Here is a 23,938-nt window from a genome sequence, read left to right on the forward strand (position 1 = left end):
CCGTAGGGTGTAACTCCATTTAAGTCCCTGCCCCCTAGGTGGGCTGATAGAAACAGGCACTCACTCAAGAAGACACACAGAAGAAGGCACAGGAAAAGAGAGCACTCCACAGACACAGAAGAGAGAACTTGGTTATTTCAGTTCTGCCCTGTGACAGAAAGGAGAAGGCTCAAATAGCTAAAGCCCTGGGGAGACCTGAGCCATTTGCCTGATAGTTTACAGCTGAAAACTGTACAGAGCCCTGAACAGCTGAAAAGGCCTGGAAAGAAACGAGCCCTATGCTAGCCAACAGCTGAGATCAGAAGAAGCTGGGTCCACGGAGCCTTAAAAGCAGGGGGGTGAGCAAATGTAGCTCAAGTGGTTGAGTACCTGCTTCCCATTTATGAGGTGCCAGGTTCAATCCCTGGTACCTCCTAAAAACAAAACAAAACAAAACAAAAGTAAACAAAGGAAAAAACCAACTCTCATTGGGGAGGGGATATAGCTCAGTGGTTGAGTGCTTGCTTCCAATATATGAGGTCCTGGGTTCAATCCCTGGACCTCCCCACCCCCAAAAAAGATGCCCTAAAAAAACAAAGGAGCAGAGGTCCTTAACCTTTTTTTTTCCCACAGACCCCTTTGCCAGTCAGGTGAAAACCATGGACCCTTACTAAGCCTACACTATACTGTTAATTATTTAATAAATATATCACACCCACACTAACACGTTCCCACAGAATGTTTTTTTTAATTTAAATTCAAGCTCACAGACCCCTTGTTAAGAACCCCTGCTTAAGAGGAAGACGGAAGGAGAGACTAGGCAGAGACAGCCCATTATCTTGCTTTAACACATGACAGCTGGTTTTGGTGAGAAAGTACTCTTACAGTACCTTGAGTTGGTCTCCTTAGGGCCATGTAACTGTAAGCTTTTTTACCCGAAATAAATACCCTTTATAAAAGCCAAGAGATTTCTGGTACTTTGCATGAGCACCCTTTTGCCTAATACCCCATCTTCTCCATGTGGCAGGATGCTAGGATCACCAGAAGCTGACTTTGGTGAGAAAGCATTTCTGATGGTGCCTTGATTTGGACATTTCAAGCTTTGGAACTGTAAGCTTTCCCCCAAACAAATTTCCCATTATAAAAGTCAAGCCATTTCTGGTACTTTACATCGGCAGCCCTTTAAAAACAGTTACTAATTAAATTTCTCCAGAAAAGGGTCTATGTTGCCTATTATTAAGTACTTTCTATTTTGAGTAGAGGTTTAATAATATAGCTATTGGTTTTATGAGGTGGTAATGAGAAAGAAATCAGTGAGATGAGACTATGGTTTGGGAAAGTAGTATTTAAAAATGTTAAAAGTTTTTACCCATCTACAAATCCTATATGGATGACTATGAAAAAAATAATTAGTCATAAAACCTCACATTCTTCCTCTTTCATTATTACCTTTTTTGAGCTGTACACAATGTGGCACAATATGCATTTTCGTTCTCGTACCATAGTGACCAGATCAGAAGCATTCAACGTCACACCTGCAATAAGGAAGTAACATTTAGTAACTTTTTCTTTTTCCCAGATGTCTTCTTATATTCATTTTAACATAGCCAAAAATAGAAGTCTTATATCTCTCATTTCCATTCTGCTCCTCCCCCAATATTCCCATATTGGTAAACAGAAATGCCATTTTTCCAGTTTCCTGAGGCAAAAACTTTGGAATTCGTCCTTGCTCCCTCTCGTTCTCACCCCATATTCACCCTCATCAGCAAATCCTTCAGTCCTGTCTTGAAATACATTCTAACTCCAACCACTTTTAATGACTTAGCAAGCCTATCATCTTTCACATGGTAGTAGCTGACTCATTTGGCTTTCACAGCTTCCCCTCTCATTTCCGTCAGGTATCTAAAATGTTGCCTCACCTAGGTCTTCTCTGACCACTTAAGTAATGCTGCATTTTCTACCCCCAACTCCTCTATGCCCCTATTAAGCCACTTAATTTTTTGTTAGTTTGTTTTTATAGCACTGTGGTAGGTTATTTCCAAAGATGGATACAATATCTCTTACTCTATATGTTCTTTTGTGATATGACCTTGCTACCACCCATCAAATCAAAAGGTGGAGTCTGATTCTCCACCCATGTGACCTGTTTTGACCAATAAAATGTGGTGTAAGTAACCACTATATAATTTCAAAGACTGGACCTTCTCCTGCTTTTGCGTACTTGGAATACTCATTCTTGGACCCCAGCCCCCATGATATAAGAAGTCCAAGTTACAGAGAGAAGTCCCAGCTAAGCACCCGAACAACAATCAGGACCAACCGTCAGCCATATGTGCAAGCCATCTTGGATGGCCCACAAAACCAATAAGAGACTCCAAGCAATGCCAGTAAAAGAAACATCCAGATGAGCCCTTTGTCAACCCACAGAATTATGAAAAACAATAAACCAGTTACTGTAAGCCAATCTGCTTTCGGGTAGTCGTTATGTAGCAAAAGAGATCTCAAATTCCATTTACCACCTGATACAGTATATATTTGTTTGTTATTCTCTATCTCTCCTAAAGTATAAGTTCCCTGAAAACAAAGACTTTGCATATTTTGTTCACTAATATAGCTCTATAATTTAGAATTGTGTCCAGCGTATTGAAGGTACTCCATAAAGATTTGCTAAATTATACCAAATGGAACTAACTAGCTTGAGTTATTAAAGGTGAGATAGAGAGATGGCTGAACACTGGGGTTTGGAGTAAGATGCACAGGTTTTCTATTTTAAAATCCCTTAACATTAGTGTATTTCCCTCCTGAGTGCAGAATTAATATAAAAATTAATTCCAGTCCTAAAGCAGCAATTTTCTTCCCTCCACACATATAATACTAGGTAGGCTCTGCCTCTTCACTTGGGATTGGTTCCTTAAGGTTTCCTAAAGTTGTGATATAATGGGGTCATAAGCCACCCTAGTTTCATTTATAGCTCCTAGACAATATGGAAGAAGGACCAATGAGAGGAGGCATATTCTTCCCCGTTTCTCCAGATTTTTCAGCAGTCTCCTTGCTATTGTAACCAATTTCATAACATTGCTGAATATCTGAAGTAATGTTATTCAATAACAAAGTTCAAAACACCAAAATAAGATTACATGTAAACATTTGGGCATCTGAGAAAACTGAATGTCAATTAGTTACTAAAACAAACAAACATTTCTGGATGCAGTATTATTTATGCTTCCAGTAATACTAATAATCTCAAATGTTAAAATTAATATAAATCATTCTTGTGCTAAGTGTGATAGCATACTTACTTTTTTTATCAATAATTCCGTATATCTTAATATTTACTTCAACTTCTACTACCATTTTTATGCAGTATCTTGTATTTAATTCAACAAATATTTACTAAGCACCAAGCACCTTTCTAAAAAGTTGGGGAAGCAGTAATGAAGAAGATATATCCAGAAATGTTTTAAACACTTAAATTGTTTAACACTTAAGTTGTTAAACATCAAAGCAAAACAGGACAAAAAAAACATAGAACAACAAAGTCAGTGAAAAAGCATGAGTTTCTGACACAAGCAATAGCAGTTATTTTGGAGTTTTTATGTTTACTTGGTTGAGAACAAAACACCAAAATACAAACTGTTTCTATTTAACAGAACCAAAGACACTGACCCCTAGTAAATAAATAAGGTGATATAATAAAAATACACAATATCAACCTTTAACCAGATTCCCTTTTAATTTTTTTTCCTTTTATAAGATCCATGTTTCTAAAGGTATTGTCTACTCATCTGCACATATTAAAAGTAAATTCATTTTCACTTTCTTAAAAAACCTAAAAGTATAACTGCTAGCAAAGTATATAATCAGTAAGAAACACCTAATATTTAAACAGTAAGTTGATGATTCCAGCCAAAAATAAAAGGAATTTTAATTTTTTTAATTGGGTAAACACATGATTTTCATTAAGCTTTCTGAAATACTGAAATCAGCTCATAGTTCTCCATGTGGGAACCACTGCTCTCTCTAAAGGTCTTAATATGGATTAGAAATAAAGATACACAAAACTATCCAATTCTGCAATCTCAACCAAGGTGTTTTAAGAAGTGACATTATATAAGTAATCTAAAATATAAACAATTCAACAACTGCTATCCTCACTTGTACCACCTTATATTTCTACCCACTCTATTAAATATGAAATTTTCACCATGAAATTTTCAGCTTTTCTCCAAGTTGGTATCTTTTTTCCAAGAAATATCTATGTGAATCCCTGGCTAGTATCCTAAAAATTCTATAATACCCTTTCTCAACTTCCTAATTACTATTATATCAATACAATCACCATTCTCTCTAGGCAAACTATATCATGCCTGGTTCTTTTCTTTCAGACTATCATATTAGTCACTAATTCTCAACAGATTTATATTTTTCATTTTGTTCTCTATTCCCCAGTGTGATGAACCTACATAACCTTACATCTATTATTCTCCCTTCACCAACTGCTCTACTCATTACTGCTTCTTGCTTTGACTCCTGCCCTCAATATGTAAGCCAGTTCTAAACCCAAGGGTTTACATCCAGATTTACCCACATAGCATATTAAAGAGAAATACAGGGAAGCAGATGTGGCTCAAGCAGTTGGGCACCCACCTACCACATGGGAGGTCCAGTTCGGTTCCTGGTGCCTCCTAAAGGAAACAAGCAAGCACCAAGCTAGTGCGAGTGGCCAGCACAGTGAGCAGAGGCAACAAGATGGGACAACAAGATGATGCAGTGATGAGGCACAACAAGGAGACACAATGACAGACACAACAAGCAGGGAGCTGAGGTGGCTCAATGACTGAATTCCTCTCTCCCACATGGGAAGACTCAGATTCGGTCCCTAGTTCCAAGCAAAAAGATGAGAAGCAGACACAAAGAGCACATGACAAACAGACACAGACAGCAGACAGTGAGTGCAAACAACAAGGGGGTGGGGAATAAATAAAATAAATCTTAAAAAAAAAAAAAAAAAGGGAATACATGGGAAGCAGGTGTGGCTCAAGCAGTTGAGTGCCTCCTTCCCACATGGAAGGTCCCAGGTTCAGTTCCCAGTGCCTCCTGAAAAAACAAAAACAAACAACAAGCAAAACTAACCAAAAAACCAACTCAGGGAAAACCCAGTGTGTCTCAGTGGTTGAGCACTGGCTTCCCAAATATGAGGACCCGGGTTCCCTGGTAGCTGAAAAAAAAAAAAAAGAAAGACACAGGAGCAGGTGTAGCTCAGTGGTTTGAGCATCTGCTTCCCAAGTACAAGGTTCTGGATGAGCAAATGTAGCTCAGTGGATGAGCACCTGTTTTCCATGTACAAGGTCCTGGGTTCATTCCCCCACCTAAAAATAAATGAATAAATAAATAAATAAAAATCAAAAACAGTTGTGCAGATCCCATAGAATTATTGACTGAGAATTTTGAGAGATCACATTTTGTCCTTGAGTATGCTCTCCCTATCCTTATATATAGGTAGTCACTCAAAAGTTACTTAAATTGTTCAGCAATATAGCCTCCAAGTAACCACTGTCTCATAATACTGTAGTTAATCTGAAAATCAATGTCAGGAAGATCTTTCTCCAAATATTTATTATGTAACTCAAAGTTCTAAAACAACTTTTAGTGCCAACTTTTATCAATTCAAAACAATGGGATTTTGAGTCACAAAGCAGATCTCAATAAATTTAGCAAGATCAAAATTATACACAGTACTTTTCTCTGATCATAATGGAATAAAGTTGGAAATTAACAACAGGAAGAAAAAGAGAAAATTCAAAGATATATGGAGATTAAACAACATAATTTAAATAATCAGTGGGTAAAAGAAATTGCAAGAGAATTCAATAAATATCTCAAGATGAATGAAAACGAGAACACAACATATCAGAACTTATGGGATGCAATGAAGGCAGTGCTGAAAGGGAAATTTTTAGCCCTCAATGCTTATGTTAAAAAAGAAGAGCTAAAATGAATGACCTAACTACACAACTGGAGAAACTAGAAAAAGAACAGCAAACAGGGCGGGCGGAACGGTGTCTCCTTCACTTCGCCCTCCAGCCCCGGCAGCTGCATCCTTTTCTTCAGGTAGCCTAGTGGCTTCAGCTATGAGCAGAGCGGCAGCGGCGGCCCCCCTCAGGAGACAACCAGATCACCCCTTCCCACGGCCTCACTATGGCGACCTATGGGCAGAGCTGCGGGCGGCCAATGTGTATTCCTCCATCATATGCTGACCTTGGCAAAGCTGCCAGAGATATTTTCAACAAAGGATTTGGTTTTAGGAGGTTGGTGAAACTGGATGTGAAAACAAAGTCATGCAGTGGTGTGGAATTCTCAACATCTGGTTCATCTAATACAGACACTGGTAAAGTTACTGGGACCTTGGAGACCAAACACAAATGGTGTGAGTATGGTCTCACTTTCACAGAAAAATGGAACACTGATAACACTCTGGGAACAGAAATTGCAATTGAAGACCAGATTTGTCAAGGTTTGAAACTGACATTTGATACCACCTTCTCACCAAACACGGGAAAGAAAAGTGGTAAAATCAAGTCTTCTTACAAGAGGGAGTGTATAAACCTCGGTTGTGATGTTGACTTTGATTTTGCTGGTCCTGCAATCCATGGTTCAGCCATCTTTGGTTATGAGGGCTGGCTTGCTGGTTACCAGATGACCTTTGACAATGCCAAATCAAAGCTGACAAGGAATAACTTTGCAGTGGGCTACAGGACTGGAGACTTTCAGCTACACACTAATGTCAATGATGGGACAGAATTTGGAGGATCAATTTATCAGAAAGTATGTGAAGATCTTGACACTTCAGTAAACCTTGCTTGGACATCAGGTACCAACTGCACTCATTTTGGCATTGCAGCTAAATATCAGTTGGATCCGACTGCTTCCATTTCTGCAAAAGTCAACAACTCTAGTTTAATTGGAGTGGGCTACACTCAGACTCTGAGGCCTGGTGTGAAGCTTACGCTGTCTGCTCTGGTAGATGGGAAGAGCATTAATGCTGGTGGCCACAAACTTGGGTTTGCCCTGGAGTTGGAGGCTTAATCCAGCTGAAGAAACCTCTGGGAATGGATATCAGAAGATTTGGCCTTAATATATTTCCATTGTGACCAGCAGGCTTTTTCCCCCCCTAGAAGGTAATCAAAACAAAGGATGATCTAAACAAGAGCTGTATTTTAAATATTTAGACAGTTATTTGTTAGCTGGTTTCTAGTTGAATTGGTTATCTAGTTACCAATGCTGCAGTCGTGCAGTCACTTATACATTATTTAAATGTATTTAACTGTTAAAATGCACTACCCACCAATAATGAAATAGACCTTTATGAAAACTGAAAAAAAAAAAAAGAACAGCAAACTACTTTCAAAGCAACCAGAAGGAATAAAATAACAAAGAAGCAAAAATGAATGAAATTGAGAATAAAAAAAAAGAGAAAAATCAGCAAAACCAAAAGTTGGTTCATTGAGAAGATTAACAAAATTGACAAGCCCTTAGAAAGACTGACAAAGAAAACAAGAGAGAAGATGTAAATAAATAAAATCAGAAATGAAAATGGGATCATTACTATGGACCACACAGAAATAAGAGAGATCATAAGGGGATACTATGAACAACTGTCTGCCAACAAATTAGACAAAGTGGATGAAGTGGAAAAATTCCTAGGAAAGGGTATACAACCTACACTGACCCTAGAAGAAATAAAAGACCTCAACAAATCAACACAAGCAGAGATTGAAACAGTCATCAAACAACTCGCCAAAATGAGAAGTTCAGGACCAGACGGTTTCACAAGTGAATTCTACCAAGCATTCAAAGATTTAATACCAACGCTACTCAAACACTTCCAAAATATTGAACAAGAAATGCTACCAAACACACTTATTTTTCTATTTTTTTAAATGTTACATTAAAAATATGTAAGAGGTCCCCATATACCCCCCACCCCCCTCACTCCACTCCTCCCACATCAACAACCTCTTTCAGCATCATGGGACATTCACTGCATTTGGTGAATACACTTCGGAACACTGCTGCACCATATGGATAATGGTTTATATTGTAGTTTACACTCTCCCCCAGTCCACCCAGTGAGCCATGGCAGAACATATAATGTCTAGTATCTGCCCCTGCAGTACCACCCAGGACAACTCCAGGTCCTGAAAATGCCCCCACATCACATCTCTTCTTCCCTCTCCCTATCCTCAGGAGCTACCATGGCCACTTTGTCCACATCAACGCTACAATTTCTTCCATTATTAATCACAATAGTTCCATAGTAGAATATCAGTAAGTCCACTCTAAACCACACTCTATTCTTCCATCCTGTGGACCCTGGGATACTTATGTCCGCACCACCTCTATATCGAGAGGGGGCTTAGATTCCACTTGGATGATGGATGCAATTCTCCTGCTTGCAGTTGTAGGCACTCTTGGCTCCTTGGTGTGGCGGTTGACCCTCTTCACTTCCCTGTTAGCTTGTTAGGGTAAGTCCAATAATCCAGAAGGTAGGAGCTGAAAGTCTGCTGATGCTCAGGGTCTGGCTGTCACATGGACAGTCCAAAGATTCAGGTCTCCTTAGTATACACCAAACCCAGCACCAACCACAGGTCCAGTAAAATGACAGAAGAGGCATGGGCAGAAAGGTCACATCTGAGTCCAACTCCATCACACTCAGGAACACAAACTCCAAAGCAGGGCCAACTGACATGGCACTGAACTCCAGAGCCATCTGCCATGACCACAGGACCTGTGGGTCTCTGGAGCCCTCAGAAGAACCAGTACCTGGGCTTTATCTACTTTGGCTGTTTCTGGGACCCTGCTGAGGCGTGCGTAAGCACAACCCCTCTGATGACCTCCCACTCTTTTTTGAAGACTCATAGCCATATAAACTCATTTGTCCTTTCCATTTCCCCCTTTTATTCAAGGTCAAAGAGCAGTTTTTAACACCTAATATTACATGTAGGCTGAGATATTCTGTTGGTCTGAGTTGACCTTTTTATTCAGGGTCTTTTTCTAGTTACATCATCAGCTGATGCTTGGTAGTAATCCCTCAGTACCAGGGAGGCTCAACCCTGGAGTCATGTTCCATGCTGGGGGGAAGGTAATGTGTTGCATCATAACCTGAAATCTGCCCACTTCACTAGCAACAGCTAACAGCACAAAACCACAAGTCCGCCCACAAGTTTCTGCCAATCCCCAGCCGCCCCGTAGCCCTCACTCCTCCTGCTCTACCCCGCCCTCCTCATTCTCTATATAACCCACTGCACTTCCTTAATAAACCGGACTTGCGTACCAGACCTGGTCTCCGCGGCATTCTTTCTCCCCTCGCCGCGCGTCCTCCACGCCTGAGAGCCCCTCTGAGGCTGTCTGCCACAGCCTCAGACGCCTTTGCGGCCAGCTGACCCCTCCAAACCCCCCCGTCAGCGTCGGGGTGCAAGCCGCCCCAGCCGCAACTGGCGCCCCAACGTGGTGGCAGTTCAAGTCCGGTCCGACGTGACCACTGCCTCACCCCCGTGGGACCTCACTCCCACCCCTTCGCCGCGCTCTCAAGGTAAGGACCCCCGTTATCGGCCCCCGGCAGAAAAATGGGCGGGCGTCTATCTTCCCGCCAAGCACCGCAAGTCAGAGCACTTGCTGGCCTCCTAGACACTAATGGGTTTCCCTCCGCCACCTGCAAAAGTACTGGGATCTCCTCCTGCCTTTCAATCCGTGGCTGGCCACCTGCCACCTTTGGAGCCCAAACACTTACTCGCGTCTCATTGACCGCGTCACCTCCTCTATGGAGCATGAGGGCAGGTCGTTTCCCCCTGGCCTCCTGCCCACGCTTGTGGCCATCCTCGCCTGCCTCCTTGGCGCGCCTGCCCCGAAAGACGCTTACCAGGTTTCCCCCGGGACTGCTGCGCGGCCGCTCGACTGCGACCCTGATAAGGGGGACACTCCCGACTTAGATACTGAGTCCTTATCTAGTCAGCTCAATGCGGACCTTGAGCTCCATCCTCTTCGGGAAGACCATTATCAGGATGGCGAACTTCCTCTTTCCTCTCCGCCTGAGGGGGGGAGGTCCCTGCCTGGTCGCCAAGATGGCGAACTTCCTCCTTCTTCTTCGCTTGAAAGGGGGAAGTTCCCGCCTGGCCACCAAGATGGCACACTTCCTCCTTCTTCTTCGCCTGAAGGGAGGAAGTATGGGCCCTCAGGCGGAAATCCCACCTCTCTTTACCCGCCTCTTCCGGTCACTCCGCCATCTTGGCGCAGACCGGAAGGAGAGCGTCCGCCATCTTGGCGCAGACCAGAAGGAGAGCGTCCGCCATCTTGGTGCAAACCGGAAGGAGAGCCTCCGCCATCTTGGCGCAAACCGGAAGGGGAGCCTCCGCCATCTGGGCGCAGGGCGGAAGGAGAGCCTCCGCCATCTTATAAATCACCGGAAGCCTTGCCGCGGACATTTTGTCCGCCGGAAACTGCTCCGCAGCCATCTTGTTTGCAACCGGAAGGAGAGCCCCCACCATCTTGTTTGCAACCGGAAACTCCTCTGCGTCCATCTTGTCCCCCCTCTCAGACAACATGGCCGCCACCTCCTCCTCCATTGGCCGCTCCGCCGGCACCAGCGTCCAGGCCTTGGACCAGTTCAGACACATGGCTGGGCCACTCCGGCCCACCCATGACAGGGGCCACCCCTCACCTCTTCCCTTGGAACCCGGCGCCCTCTCAAGCGCGCCCCCAGCAATGGCTCCCTTTCACCACTGATGAAATTAAAAACCTTAGACGCGCAGTTAAGGAGGATGGCATCGGGAGTCCGTACGCCCAACAGCTGCTCGAGGAACTTGGGGCACAACTTGTTCTCCCCTATGATTGGATTTCACTTGCCCGGGCCATTCTGGCCCCAGGACAGTTCGTGGAATGGAGATGCCACTTCCAGGCAGAGGCTGAGAGGCGCATCGCCGAGAATGCCAGTGCGGGTATCCAGGACCCCCCAGAGGCGTACACAGGCATTGGTACTTTCACCAATCCTGTGCAGTACCGCAATGCGCCCCCCGGTTTTTGGCTCCGGCTTAGAGAACTAGCCCTGCGATCCTTCCGCAATGTCTCCGCCACGAGACCTCAAAAGCTCGCCCAGATGACCCAGGGCAAAGACGAAGATTTCGCTACCTTTGTCGCCCGCGTCATCGAGGCCTGCCAGCGTAAGGTCCGCGGAGAGGAGGCCCAGGTCGCTCTCGCCAAAGATCTCATCGTCATCGTTGAAGGATGCCTCGATGCTTGCCGGCAGATTATCCTCACCATGCGGGATAAGGGCGTCCATGACTGGGTCTTGGCTTGCCGCAACCTTGACCCGCAGGCCACTAGCCTCGCCAAAGCCATCGCCACGGCCCTAGCCGTTTCTTCCGGATGCTTCAGATGCGGTGAGACGGGCCACTTCGCCCGAGACTGCCCACAATTGCAGACCGAGAGACCACCCCTCCCAGCATCCGGCAGCCGCCCTCCATCCCACCCGAGAGGGCCTTCCACCCCATGCCCTCGATGCAGAAAAGGATATCATTGGGCCCGCGACTGCCGCTCCGCTCAAAGCCCTCGCCAACCTTTAAACTCCCAGCGGGGCAAGCCTCAGCCCCGCCCCAAAGAGGCCACCCACCAGAGAGCCCCCAAGCCTTGATGTGGACGGTTCCCATCAGAAGCTCCTCCAAGCCTGTCATGGAGCTCAAAATCGAAGGGCAATGGTTAGAGGGACTGCTCGACTCCGGTGCAGAGGTCTCCTGCATCCCGTTTGAAATCGCCGCCTTCAACCACTGGGCTCTTGAGCAGGGGCCTCAGGTAATTGGGGCCACAGGCTCCGCCGAGTCCTGGAGATGCCCCACTCCTATCAAATGGGAGGACCGAGAGGGCCGGCACGGTCGCTTCTGCCCCCTCATCCTCTCCACCGTTGGTGGTATTCTCTGGGGAAGAGATATCCTCAGCCAAACGGGAGCCATCCTCACTACTGAGGCCCTCTCGCTCAGCCTGCCCCCCCCCCCTAGCGGGGGCCACTGCTCCCATCACAACGCCTGACCCTATCCCTCTGGAATGGGACACAGAGGAGCCCATCTGGGTCGAGCAGTGGCCCTTGCCATCTTACAAACTGCAAGCCCTCTCCACTCTCGTCGAAGAGCAGTTACGGGCAGGACACATTGAACCTTCCACTAGTCCCTACAATTCACCTGTCTTTGTTATTACCAAGAAAAGCAGTGGCAAATATCGCCTTCTCCATGACCTACGTGAGGTCAACAAGCACATCAAGCCAATGGGATCGCCGCAGCCAGGGTGCCCGCACCCCACCGCTGTCCCTCAGCACATGCACGCGGCCATCATCGACATCAAGGACTGCTTCTTCTCCATTCCTCTCCATCCACGAGACTGCCCACGGTTCGCCTTCACGGTGCCTCAAACAAACCATCGAGGTGCAGCCCAGCATTACCAATGGAGAGTCCTCCCTCAAGGAATGCGCAACAGCCCGGCCATCTGCCAACTCTTTGTCGATCGCGCAGTCGATCCACTCCGCAAGAAGGCCCACAGGCGCGCCCACATCATCCACTACATGGACGATCTGCTCATTGCCGCTAAGGATCCTCGTGAGCTGGAAACTCTCGTCTCGGAGCTTCTCCACAATCTCTCACAGATCGGACTTACTGTTCAGCCTGACAAGATTCGCCTTCAATCCCCCTTTCAATTTTTGGGGTTTCACTTTCACCACCATGTTAAGCCAGTAGCACCAAAGCTACAGGTGTCGCCCAAGATGTCTCTAACGGAGCTACAGCAGCTCTGCGGCCAAATCAATTGGCTTCGGTCAGCGCTCCCCATCACCACGGCTCAACTTCAGCCTCTTTTCGAGCTCCTCCAGACTAAGGATCTTCCAGCCGACGCAGTCACCCGCCCCATCGTCATCACTCCAGCAGCCCGAGCGGCTGTGCAGGATGTCAACGAGGCCCTTCAGGCCTGCCGCCTCGAGCGCTACGCCCCAGGACTGCCAATCCTCGCATTGGTTCTTCCCACGCCAGTAACGCCCACTGGACTCCTCTGGCAAGACGGGCCACTGCTCTGGCTACACACTTCCAAGAGTAAGCTCCCTTCACAAGGGCATGGATCGCCCTCGCCTCCGACCTTGTAGGGCTATGTGTGCATACCTACGGAGTTCCTCCTTCCACAATCGTCTGGCCCTTTGACGCCAAGGCTACTACCAACCTGCTCATCCACGATGTGGACATGCAAGTGCTCGCTGAAACTTTCAGAGGCTCTTTCGACAACCACTATCCTCATCACCGACTTCTCCAAGGCCTCTCGCGACTCGCATTCTCCACTCCGTTCCATCCACTGCCGGCCAGGAAACCTCTTCCACACGCAGTAACGGCCTTTACAGATGCCTCAAAGACCTCCTATGCTGCGGTCATCTATTCACCTGGTTCCCCAATGCCACGAACCCTTGTGTTTTCGAACGCGTTCTCCGTCCAAGTCGGAGAACTGCTCGCAGTCGCTGTTGCTCTGCACACCTGCCCCAACCAGCCGCTCAATATCTTCACAGACAGTTTATACACCCTGCAGGTGTGCCATGCCTTGCCTCTTGCCACCTTCTTCCCTACGGATACAGCCATTGATAGGGCGCTTCAGTTCCTCCAGCACCAATTAGAAGCCAGAGACCACCCTTGGTTCATCACTCACATCAGAAGTCACAGTGGCCTCCCTGGCCCGCTAACCGCTGGAAATCAAGCCGCCGACCGCGCTGTCCAGCCATCACCAGCTCAGGCGTCACCAGCACAGCACGCTGCGCTCGCCTGCCACAGCATGCCTTGCACATGCCAACCACGGCACACCGCACTTGCCAACCACAGCGTGCCCTGGCCTTTATCTTGGGGATGTTGTCAACCAGGCCAAGCTACTGCATGCGCAGTTCCACTTCTCAGCGCGCTCAATTCATAAGCTCTTTCCCAATCTGCCCATGGAAACCTGTAAGCACCTCGTGCGCTCTTGCCGCACCTGCGCGCCTCTCTTACCCCTCGGCCCATTACAGCCACAGGGCGTCAACCCGCGAGGTCTTCGCCCAAACTCCCGATGGCAAATGGACGTTACTCATGTCAACTCTTTTGGAAGACTCAAGTTCCTGCATGTTGCCGTCGACACCTTCTCGCACATGTGCCCCTTCCAGGAGAAACAGCCAAACACGCCATCCGTGCGCTACACCAAGCCATCCTTTTTATGGGCGTTCCATGGGACCTCAAAACAGACAATGGCCCCGCTTATCAGAGCTCCGCCTTTGCTGCCTTCCTACAAATGTACAAGATCACACATCATTTCGGGGTTCCCTACAACCCACAAGGACAAGGCATCGTCGAGCGCATTAACCAACAGCTCAAGCTCCTTATTCACAAAGAGCAAAACGAAGCTCCTCTAAAGCCACCAGGAGACGTTGTTACCGCCTGCTTAATTCACTTGAACTTGCTCACATTTGACAAGAAAGGCCTTTCTCCCACCCACAAGCATTGGGGCCCCATGTGGCGTCCCACCCAAGCCCCTCTTGTCCATTGGAAAGACCCCCAAACTAACCGCTGGCAACGACCAGCCCCCCTCCTTGCCCAAGGGCGAGGTTTTGCTTGTGTCTTTCCAGATTCTGAGCCGCAGCCCCTGTGGATCCCAGCTCGTCTGATCCGTCCTGCCACAGTGCCTGCAACGGACCACACCCCTTCACCCGACGATCTGGCACCCTTCACCGCCGTCCGACGCACGCCGGTCCCAGCACCTCCAGAGAACGCTGCGCCTGCGCCATCAAGCAACGGTCCACCACCGAGCACCCCCTCTTCGTTCGCCCCCCGAGACGACTACGCCAATGGAGCAGAGGACTGAAGCTCATCTGTACCCAGTCCTTCTCCTCCTCCTTCCTCTTCTCCTGCCTATCTTCTCCAACCCCTCACACCAACCCTTCAACTGGACGCTCACCCTTTGGCAGCAGGAAAAGCTCCTCGCTGTAAATGTCACTGCAAGCGCTCCTTCCTTCACCGTGCACATCTGTAATCTCACCAACCTAGCTTACACGTCCAGTTATAGCAGTGCCTTCGATAGCTGCTCCCTTCATTGCTATACTTCACCCCCATCGAGCCGCAGCAGTCATACCCCTGCAGCCATGTACGGTGCGGGCCTCCCCAAAAAGTGCCGTGGCCCCAATGATAACCATTTCTCAGGTTTCTACATCTGTCCATCCACCGCCAGAGGATGCCATGACCCTGCACACTATTACTGCCCTTCCTGGGGGTGCGAGACCATCGCCTACGGATGGTCCGGTGCCCCTAACAAAGACCCCTATATTAAGCTCATCCACAGCGGCACAAACTGGCGCTCCGTCACCCTACGAGTCAAAAATCCCCTAGATCCAGTCTGGCTGTCTGGCCACACGTGGGGAGTCCGCCTGTATGCAACCGGCTACGACTACGGTGCCTTTATCATTATTAAAAAAGAGCCGATTCCCACACGTTCCATCCCAGTGGGCCCAAATCAGGTTCTCAATCCTCCACAGGCACAGCCTCCTCTCCCCCCCACTCCGCCTCACCCTCTCCCTCGCCCAGCACCCCCCTTGCTACTGCCCCCCTTACCTCCCACAACCCCAAATCTCGCTTACCCCCTACTCAGTATTCTAGCCCTCTCATTAACCTAATTAGAGCCTCCTACATCTCTCTGAATATCTCCCACCCCAACCTAACTGCAAACTGCTGGCTTTGTCTCTCTCCCTCTCTTCCTCTATATGAGCCCGTTGCCACTAACCTCGCCTTCACTGAATCCTCTGAACATAATCCTGCTGAATGCAACTGGAACGACTCTTCTATCCCCTTAACCTTTCAATCTGTTTCCTCCACAGGGCGCTGTGTTCATTCTCGCCAAGGTCCCCATCCCCTCCTAAATGCCTGCTCCAACTACTCCTCTCCCAACATTTCCGCCAAATTCTTAATCCCCCTTAACACCTCCCAATGGCTTTGCACCTCCACCGGACTAACCCCCTGCCTCAACGTCGCTACCCTCAACGCCACCAATGAAACCTGTCTACTCATTCTCCTAGCCCCTCGAGTCCTTTTCCACAGTGACGAAGAGTTCTTCTCCGCCCTTCAGAGTCACAAACTCCCTGCTCACCTCCAGAAGAGAGAACCCTTCACCATCCTCACAGTTGCTACCCTTCTAGGTCTCGCCGGGGCAGGCACGGGAATCGCCGCTCTTACCACACAATCCTCTTCCCTTTCCTCCCTCGGGCAAGCTGTCGACAGTGATATCTCCCACCTCCAAGTCGCTATCTCCCATCTTAAAAACTCTCTCAATTCCCTTTCTGAGGTAGTTCTCCAAAACCACCGGGGCCTTGACCTTCTCCTCCTCAAGGAGGGAGGCCTTTGTGCCGCCCTTGGAGAAGAGTGCTGTATATACGCCAATTCTACTGGCCTTGCCGAGGACAGCCTAAGAAAGGTCCAAGAAGGACTAGAGCGGCGCCAAAAAGAGCGTGAAGCCGCTATTTTTCCGGAGTCTTCCATACCCTCCTCCCATACCTCCTCCCTCTCCTAGGCCCGCTAATAATAATTCTCCTAGCTCTTACCATAGGGCCCTGGGCTGTCAAGAAGATCATCCAGCTCGCCAAGGACCAAACCAACGCAATCCTCACGTCCTTCGTGCGCATCCAGTACCATCAGCTCGCCACTGAAGACAGCCCCCCCAACGAGCCCTGCTCAGCCCGCCCCAAGAAGAAATCAAGAACAACCCAACACCTAAAAACCCCGCAACGCATCCCATTGCTCCCCCAGCCCGCACGTTCCCCACCTTAACAGCCAACTTCACTCCCCTCCCCAGCTGCCGCCACCCTAGAACTGCTTAACAATCAATAGGGAGCAGGGGGCGGGGCAGGCCCGAGTCTGAATGGCAAGCGTAGCCGCACCTAGTGGGGGAAGTGCGCAGCCCACCACTCACGTGTAGCACAGCTGGTCTGTTCTGCTTGCCTGCCACTCTTTGGACCTGCCACTCGCCCCCTGTTAGCGGCCAACATAGCCAGCACACGTCCATAAGTACACACCCAAGCAAACCTCTCACCTATACCCCCCCTAATAAAAAAGAGAAAAAGGGGCAAATGTTGCATCATAACCTGAAATCTGCCCACTTCGCTAGCAACAGCTAACAGCACAAAACCACAAGTCCGCCCACAAGTTTCTGCCAATCCCCAGCCGCCCCGTAGCCCTCACTCCTCCTGCTCTACCCCGCCCTCCTCATTCTCTATATAACCCACTGCACTTCCTTAATAAACCGGACTTGCGTACCAGACCTGGTCTCCGCGGCATTCTTTCTCCCCTCGCCGCGCGTCCTCCACGCCTGAGAGCCCCTCTGAGGCTGTCTGCCGCAGCCTCAGACGCCTTTGCGGCCAGCTGACCCCTCCAAACCCCCCCGTCAGCGTCGGGGTGCAAGCCGCCCCAGCCGCAGTAATGCATTTACATGCTGAGTTTGGCTTAGAGAGTGGCCACATTTGAGCAACATGGAGGCTCTCAGGAGGTAACTCTGAGGCACCCCGCAGCTCTAGTCTAGTTCATATTTCAGGCATACAGGCTCATAAATATAGTCATCGGTATCAAGGGCTCACCATTGGACAATCCATCTTTGTTGGTCTTTGCCATTGCACTTGGGGGATTGTTGCTGTTTCATTGGGGAATGTGCTAGAGCTCCCCTGGCTAGGAACTCAGCACTCCCTCAGTTGTCATTTTTAACTATAATTACTATGAAAATATCCAAACATTTTTATGTACCCTGTATACATGCCCCGGAGAACTCACTCTCAACCATGTGCCCCCCATCAATAACATCCCATACCAGTGTTCCTCCCCTGTAATACTTGAACCTCTCTGTAGTCCAAAACGTCTTCAAAAATGAAGCCTAATATACTGCAAAGTTCCATGAATAATAAAATGTAATATAGTGATGGGTTTAAAGGTTAGATATAGAACACATACTAATTTAGAAAAATTAAATAAAGAAAAAATAAATTGGGGTGTCAAAAAATGACAAAATGAAAAGGCTTTGTTTTTGACGTTTTGCCTTTCATCAGAGCAACAGGTGTTGCCCTGAATGTACAGTACCAAAGCCAGATAAAGATATTTTGAAAAAAGAAAATTACAGACCCATTTCCCTAATGAATACAGATGCAAAAATCCTCAACAAAATACTTGGTAATTGAATCCAACAACACATTAAAAAATTGTTCATCATGATAAGTGGGTTTTATACCAGGCATACAAATACAGCTCAACACAAGAAAACCAATCAGTAGAATACACAGTAATAAATCATAGAAGAAGTCACATGATCATCAATTGTCACAGAAATGACATTTGACAAAGTACAGCATGCTTTCTTGATAAAAATACTCCAAACAATAGGGACTGAAGGAAACCTTCTTGATATGATAAAGGGTATACTGAAAAACCCACAACTAACATTGTATTCAATGGTGAAAGACTGAAAGCATTTCCACTGAGATCAGGAACAAGACAAAGATGTCCACTGTCACCACTGTTGTTCAATATAGTGTTAAAGTGTTAAATCTAGAACAATCAGGCAAAAAATAAAAAATAAAAGGCATCCAAATCAGAAAGGAAGAAGTAAAACTTTCACTATTCACAGATGGTAAGATCCAATTCCTAGAAAGCTACAACAGCTAATAAACAAGTTCAGCAGAGTGGCAAAACATAAGACTAATATGCAAAAGTCAGTAGTGTTTTTATACACCAGTAATGAGCAATCTGAGGAGGAAGTCAGGGAAAAAATTCCATTCAAAATAGGGACTGAAAGAATCAAATACTTAGGAATAAACTTAACCAAGGACGTAAAGCAACTGTGTTCTGAAAACTACAATGCATTGCTAAAAGAAATCAAAAGACCTAAGTAAATGGAAGAATACTCTGTGTTCAAGGTTCAGAAGACAAAATATCATTAAAATATCAATTCTACCCAAACTGGTATAAAGATACAATGCAATCCTGATAAAAAATATCACCAGTCTTTTCTAAAGAAATGGAAAACACAAATATCACATTTATTTTAAAGGGTAAGGGGCCCTGAATAACCTGAAATATCTTAAAAAGTAAGAATGGGGAAACGGACTTGGCCCAGTGGTTAGGGCATCCGTCTACCACATGGGAGGTCCGCGGTTCAAACCCCGGGCCTCCTTGACCCGTGTGGAGCTGGTCCATGTGCAGTGCTGATGCGCGCAAGGAGTGCCCTGACACGCAGGGGTGTCCCCCGCATAGGAGAGCCCCATGCGCAAGGAGTGCGCCCCGTAAGAAGAGCCGCCCAGCGCAAAACAAAGTGCAGCCTGCCCTGGAATGGCGCCACACACACAGAGAGCTGACGCAACAAAAAGAGACACAGATTCACGTGCCACTGATAACAACAGAAGCGGACAAAGAAACAAGACGCAGCAAATAGACACAGAGAACAGACAACGGGGGGGGGGGGGAGAAATAAATAAATAAATCTTTAAAAAAAAAAAAAAAAGTAAAAATGAAGTTAGAGAACTCTCATTTCTGAACTTAAAATCATGTTACCGGGAAGTGGAGTTGGCCCAGTGGGTAGGGCATCCATCTACCACATGGGAGGTCCCCGGTTCAAACCCCGGGCCTCCTTGACCTGTGTGGAGCTGGCACATGCACAGGGCTGATGTGTGCAAGGAGTGTCGTGCCATGCAGGGGTGTCTCCCGTGTAGGGGCACCCCACGTGCAAGGAGCGCGCCCCGGAAGGAGAGCCACCCACTACGAAAGAAAGTTCAGCCTGCCCAGGAATAGCGCTGCACACATGGAGAGCTGACACAAGATGACGCAACAAAACAGAAACAGATTCCTGTGCCGCTGAACAACAACAGAAGCGGACAATTAAGAACATGCAGCAAATGGACACAGAAAACAGACAACTGGGGGGGGGAGGGGAGAGAAATAAATAAAATAAATCTTTTTAAAAAATCATATTACCTAGCTTCAGTGGTAAAAACAGCAAGGTACTGGCATAAAGATAGACATATAGACAAAAGGAACAGAACTGATGGTTCAGAAACACACCCTCATATCTATGGTGAAGTGCTTTTTGACAAGGCTGTCAAAACCACCCAGATGGAGCAGAACAGTCTATTCAACAAATGGTGCTGGGAGAACTGGATATCCATATCCAAAAGAAAGAAAGAGGACCCCTTTGTCACACCTTATACAAAAATAAGGTAAGTGGATGTGGCTAAACCACTTGGGCACCCACCTACCAAATGAGAGGTCCTGGTTCAGTTCTGGTGCCTCCTAAAAAAGAAGAGGAGCAGATTCCACCTCTCACTTCAACTGAGCTAGACACTGTCACAACAGAGCAAAACACCACCTTCCACTGCAACAGAGCTAGATGCCACCACAACAACATTAGACTCCGCCCCCGCCACAACAAGCAAAGGCCACAAGTCAGCAGATGTCTCAGCCCATGGGGACAGATGTGGATCAGTGTGTTGGGCACTCCCCTCTCATATGGGAGGTCCTGGGTTTGGTTCCCGGTGCCTCCTGAAGAAGACAAGCAAACAATGAACAGATAGACGAGTGAACCAACTGGGGAAAAGGCAAAATAATTAAGAAAACTACATTTTAAAAAAATAAATCTTAAAAAAAAATTAAGGGAAGCGGACTTGGCCCAGTGGTTAGGGTATCCGTCTCCCACATGGAAGGTCAGCAGTTCAAACCCTGGGCCTCCTTGACCCGAGTGCAGCTGACCCATGCGCAGTGCTGATGCGCACAAGGAGTGCCGAGACACACAGGGGTGTCCTCGCGTAGGGGAGCCCCACATGCAAGGAGTGTGCCCCATAAGGAGAGCTGCCCAGCGTGAAAGAAAGTGCAGCCTGCCTAGAAATGGCGCCACACACACGAAGAGCTGACACAACAAGATGACGCAACAAAAGAAACACAGATTCCCATGCCGTTGACAACAACAGAAGCAGACACAGAAAAAGACGCAGCAAATAGACACAGAGGACAACCGGGGTCGGGGGGGGGGTGGGGGAAAGGGAGATAAATAAATAAATAAATCTTTTTAAAAATTTAATTCAAAATGGATCAAAGACCTAAATATAAAAGCTAAAAACATAAAATGCCTAGAAGAAAATGCAAGGAAACATCTTCAAGACCTGGTGGTACGGGAAGCGGACTTGGCCCAGTCGTTAGGGCGTCCGTCTACCTCATAGGAGGTCTACGGTTCAAACCCCAGACCTCCTTGACCCATGTGCAGTGCTGATGCGTGCAAGGAGTGCCCTGCCACGCAGGGGTGTCCCCGCGTAGGGGAGCCCCATGTGAAGGAGTGCACCCCGCAAGGAGAGCCGCCCAGTGCAAAAGAAAGTGCAGCCTGCCCAGGAATGGCGCCACACACACGGAGAGCTGACACAACAAGATGACAACAAGATGATGCAACAAAAAGGAACACAGATTCCCATGCCGCTGACAACAAAGAAGCAGACAAAGAACATGCAGCAAATAGACACAGAGAACAGACAACTGGGGGACGGGCAGGGAGGAGAGAAATAAATAAAATAAATCTTTAAAAAAAAAAAAAAGGCCTGGTGGTACATAGTGGATTATATCAAAAGCACAAACAACAAAAGAAAAACAAGGGGGGGATAAATGGGACCTCCTCATACTTAAAACACTTTTGTGATTCAAAGGACATCGTCAAGAAGGTGAAAAGGCAGCTCATTCAATGGGAGAAAATATTTGGAAACCACATATCTGATAAGGGTTTTGATTTCCACTCTATATAAAGAGATTATACATCTCAACAATAAAAGAGCAAGCAATCCAATTTAAAAATGGGCAAAAGCCTTAGACATTTCTCTAAAGAGGAAACACAAATGGCAAAAAAGCACATGAAGAAATGTTCAATATCACTAGGTATCAAGGAAATACAAACCAAAACTACAATGAGATATCATCTCACACCTCATAGAAGAGCCATTATTTAGAAAACAGAAAACAAGTGCTGGAGAGGATGTGGAGAAAAAGGAACACTCCACTCTTTGTGGGAATGTAAGATGGTGCAGCCTCTGTGGAAGACAGTTTGGTGATTCCTCAGGAGGCTTAATATAGAACTGCCATATGATGAGGACTGAGAAGGGATACTGATGCTTAATGTATGTAGAATTTTTAATTAGCTTGACTGTAAACATGTGGAAATGGATAGAGTTGATAATAACACATCATAGTGAATATAACTATATACTGGTTTATAAATGGGATTGTGGCTAAAAGGGATAGTATAGGACATTAAATGTCCATTGAAAGAAAGCTAAAGAATCTAGGGATGGACTAAACATAGTGAACTCAGAGGTGGATGAAGATGTGGTTAATAGTACAAATACAAGAATGTTCTTTTATGAACTCAAACAAATATATATCACTATCACAAGGTGGTAAGAATATGGAAATGCATGGGAAAAATACAATTAATGTAACTTACAGACTATAGTTAACAGCAATATTGTAGTATTCTTTCATCAATGTCAAAGAAGGTACTGTGTTAATAATAGGGGTATATGGAAAAAATATACTAAATCTACACTATAGACCATAGTTAGTAGTAACAGTCTGATGATGTTCTCATAATCTGTAACAAATGTTCCACAACAACATAATGTGTTGGTGGAGGTGTGTATGTTGTATGGAAATTCTGCACATTGTACATGACTGTTTCATAAGTTCACAACTTCTGTAATAAAAAATATATCTATTTTCTTAAATGTTATCTCATTTTATTGTTAAAACAATCTACAAAATAAATAAGAACAGAGTGGCTGTTAATGGTAGGTCTTTCTGGTCCCCCTAACCTTACTATGAAGAAGAGATCTGTCTTTTTATATACCTCATAATGTTCGGTACAGTAAATCCACTAGCTTAAAAAATTTGAACTTTGACATAATCAAAGCCAACTCAGATTCTACATGGCACTAATTCATGTTAAACTCTGAAGAAAATAACTTTTTAACTATTGGCTGGGGGGACAGGGGAGTGGTACTCAGCGTTAGCATTCCTTTTGTGACCTCCACAGATGACTTTCTATGACCCTATATTAACTGTGACAGAAAACTAATGTATTTCTGGTAAGTAAGACCAGAAAACAGGGAAAGTATTCAGCTGTAGAACAAGCTTTTGCCATGACCCTTAGGTTGCCTAGAAGGTTGTGGAACAAAGATACGATCAGTACCTCTGGGAAGTCCTCACTTTGTTGAGTGGCCCTTCACCAAAAAGTTTCAAAGCTCTTCACTAAGGAAGGAGTCTTAGGGAGCTAACAACAAAGTATTTGGGGGCACATCAACCTATACAGAACTTCAAAGGCTTACTCTGGGTAGCAGTCCCATTTGCTAGTTATAAGCTGGCTGGCTTCTGTTTCCAAAAGCAAGTGATTGGTGGTTTCCTGTATCCAATATCACTGACAGCACATAAGCTCATAAACATTTTACTCAACAGCATTCCTACTTTACGTATTATCTACCCTAATACAACACTTGTACAAACCACTCTTTTTTTTTTTTTTTTTAAAGATTTATTTATTTTATTTAATTCCCCCCCTCCCCTGGTTGTCTGTTCTTGGTGTCTATTTGCTGCGTCTTGTTTCTTTGTCCGCTTCTGTTGTCGTCAGCGGCACGGGAAGTGTGGGCGGTGCCATTCCTGGGCAGGCTGCTCTTTCTTTTCACGCTGGGCGGCTTTCCTCACGGGCGCACTCCTTGCGTGTGGGGCTCCCCCACGCAGGGGACACCCTTGCGTGGCACGGCACTCCTTGCGCGCATCAGCACTGCGCATGGCCAGCTCCACACGGGTCAAGGAGGCCCGGGGTTTGAACCGCGGACCTCCCATATGGTAGACGGACGCCCTAACCACTG

General features: G+C 46.6%; 1 protein-coding gene and 1 pseudogene across 1 annotated transcript in view; one reads left to right on the plus strand and one right to left on the minus strand.

Moving 5' to 3' along the window:
- Positions 1-23,938, minus strand: part of ZNF106 (zinc finger protein 106) — a 113,214-nt gene that overhangs the window by 61,530 nt on the left and 27,746 nt on the right. Inside the window, exon 2 of the mRNA XM_058294010.2 lies at positions 1,429-1,514. Coding sequence (XP_058149993.1) covers positions 1,429-1,482 — 54 coding nt within the window. The 5' untranslated portion in view covers positions 1,483-1,514. The remainder of the gene's footprint in view (positions 1-1,428; positions 1,515-23,938) is intronic.
- Positions 6,134-7,371, plus strand: LOC101445369 (voltage-dependent anion-selective channel protein 2 pseudogene; annotated as a pseudogene).

The sequence above is a fragment of the Dasypus novemcinctus genome, chromosome 3 (assembly GCF_030445035.2).
Source record: "Dasypus novemcinctus isolate mDasNov1 chromosome 3, mDasNov1.1.hap2, whole genome shotgun sequence".
In the NCBI taxonomy this organism is placed as follows: Eukaryota; Metazoa; Chordata; class Mammalia; order Cingulata; family Dasypodidae; genus Dasypus; species Dasypus novemcinctus.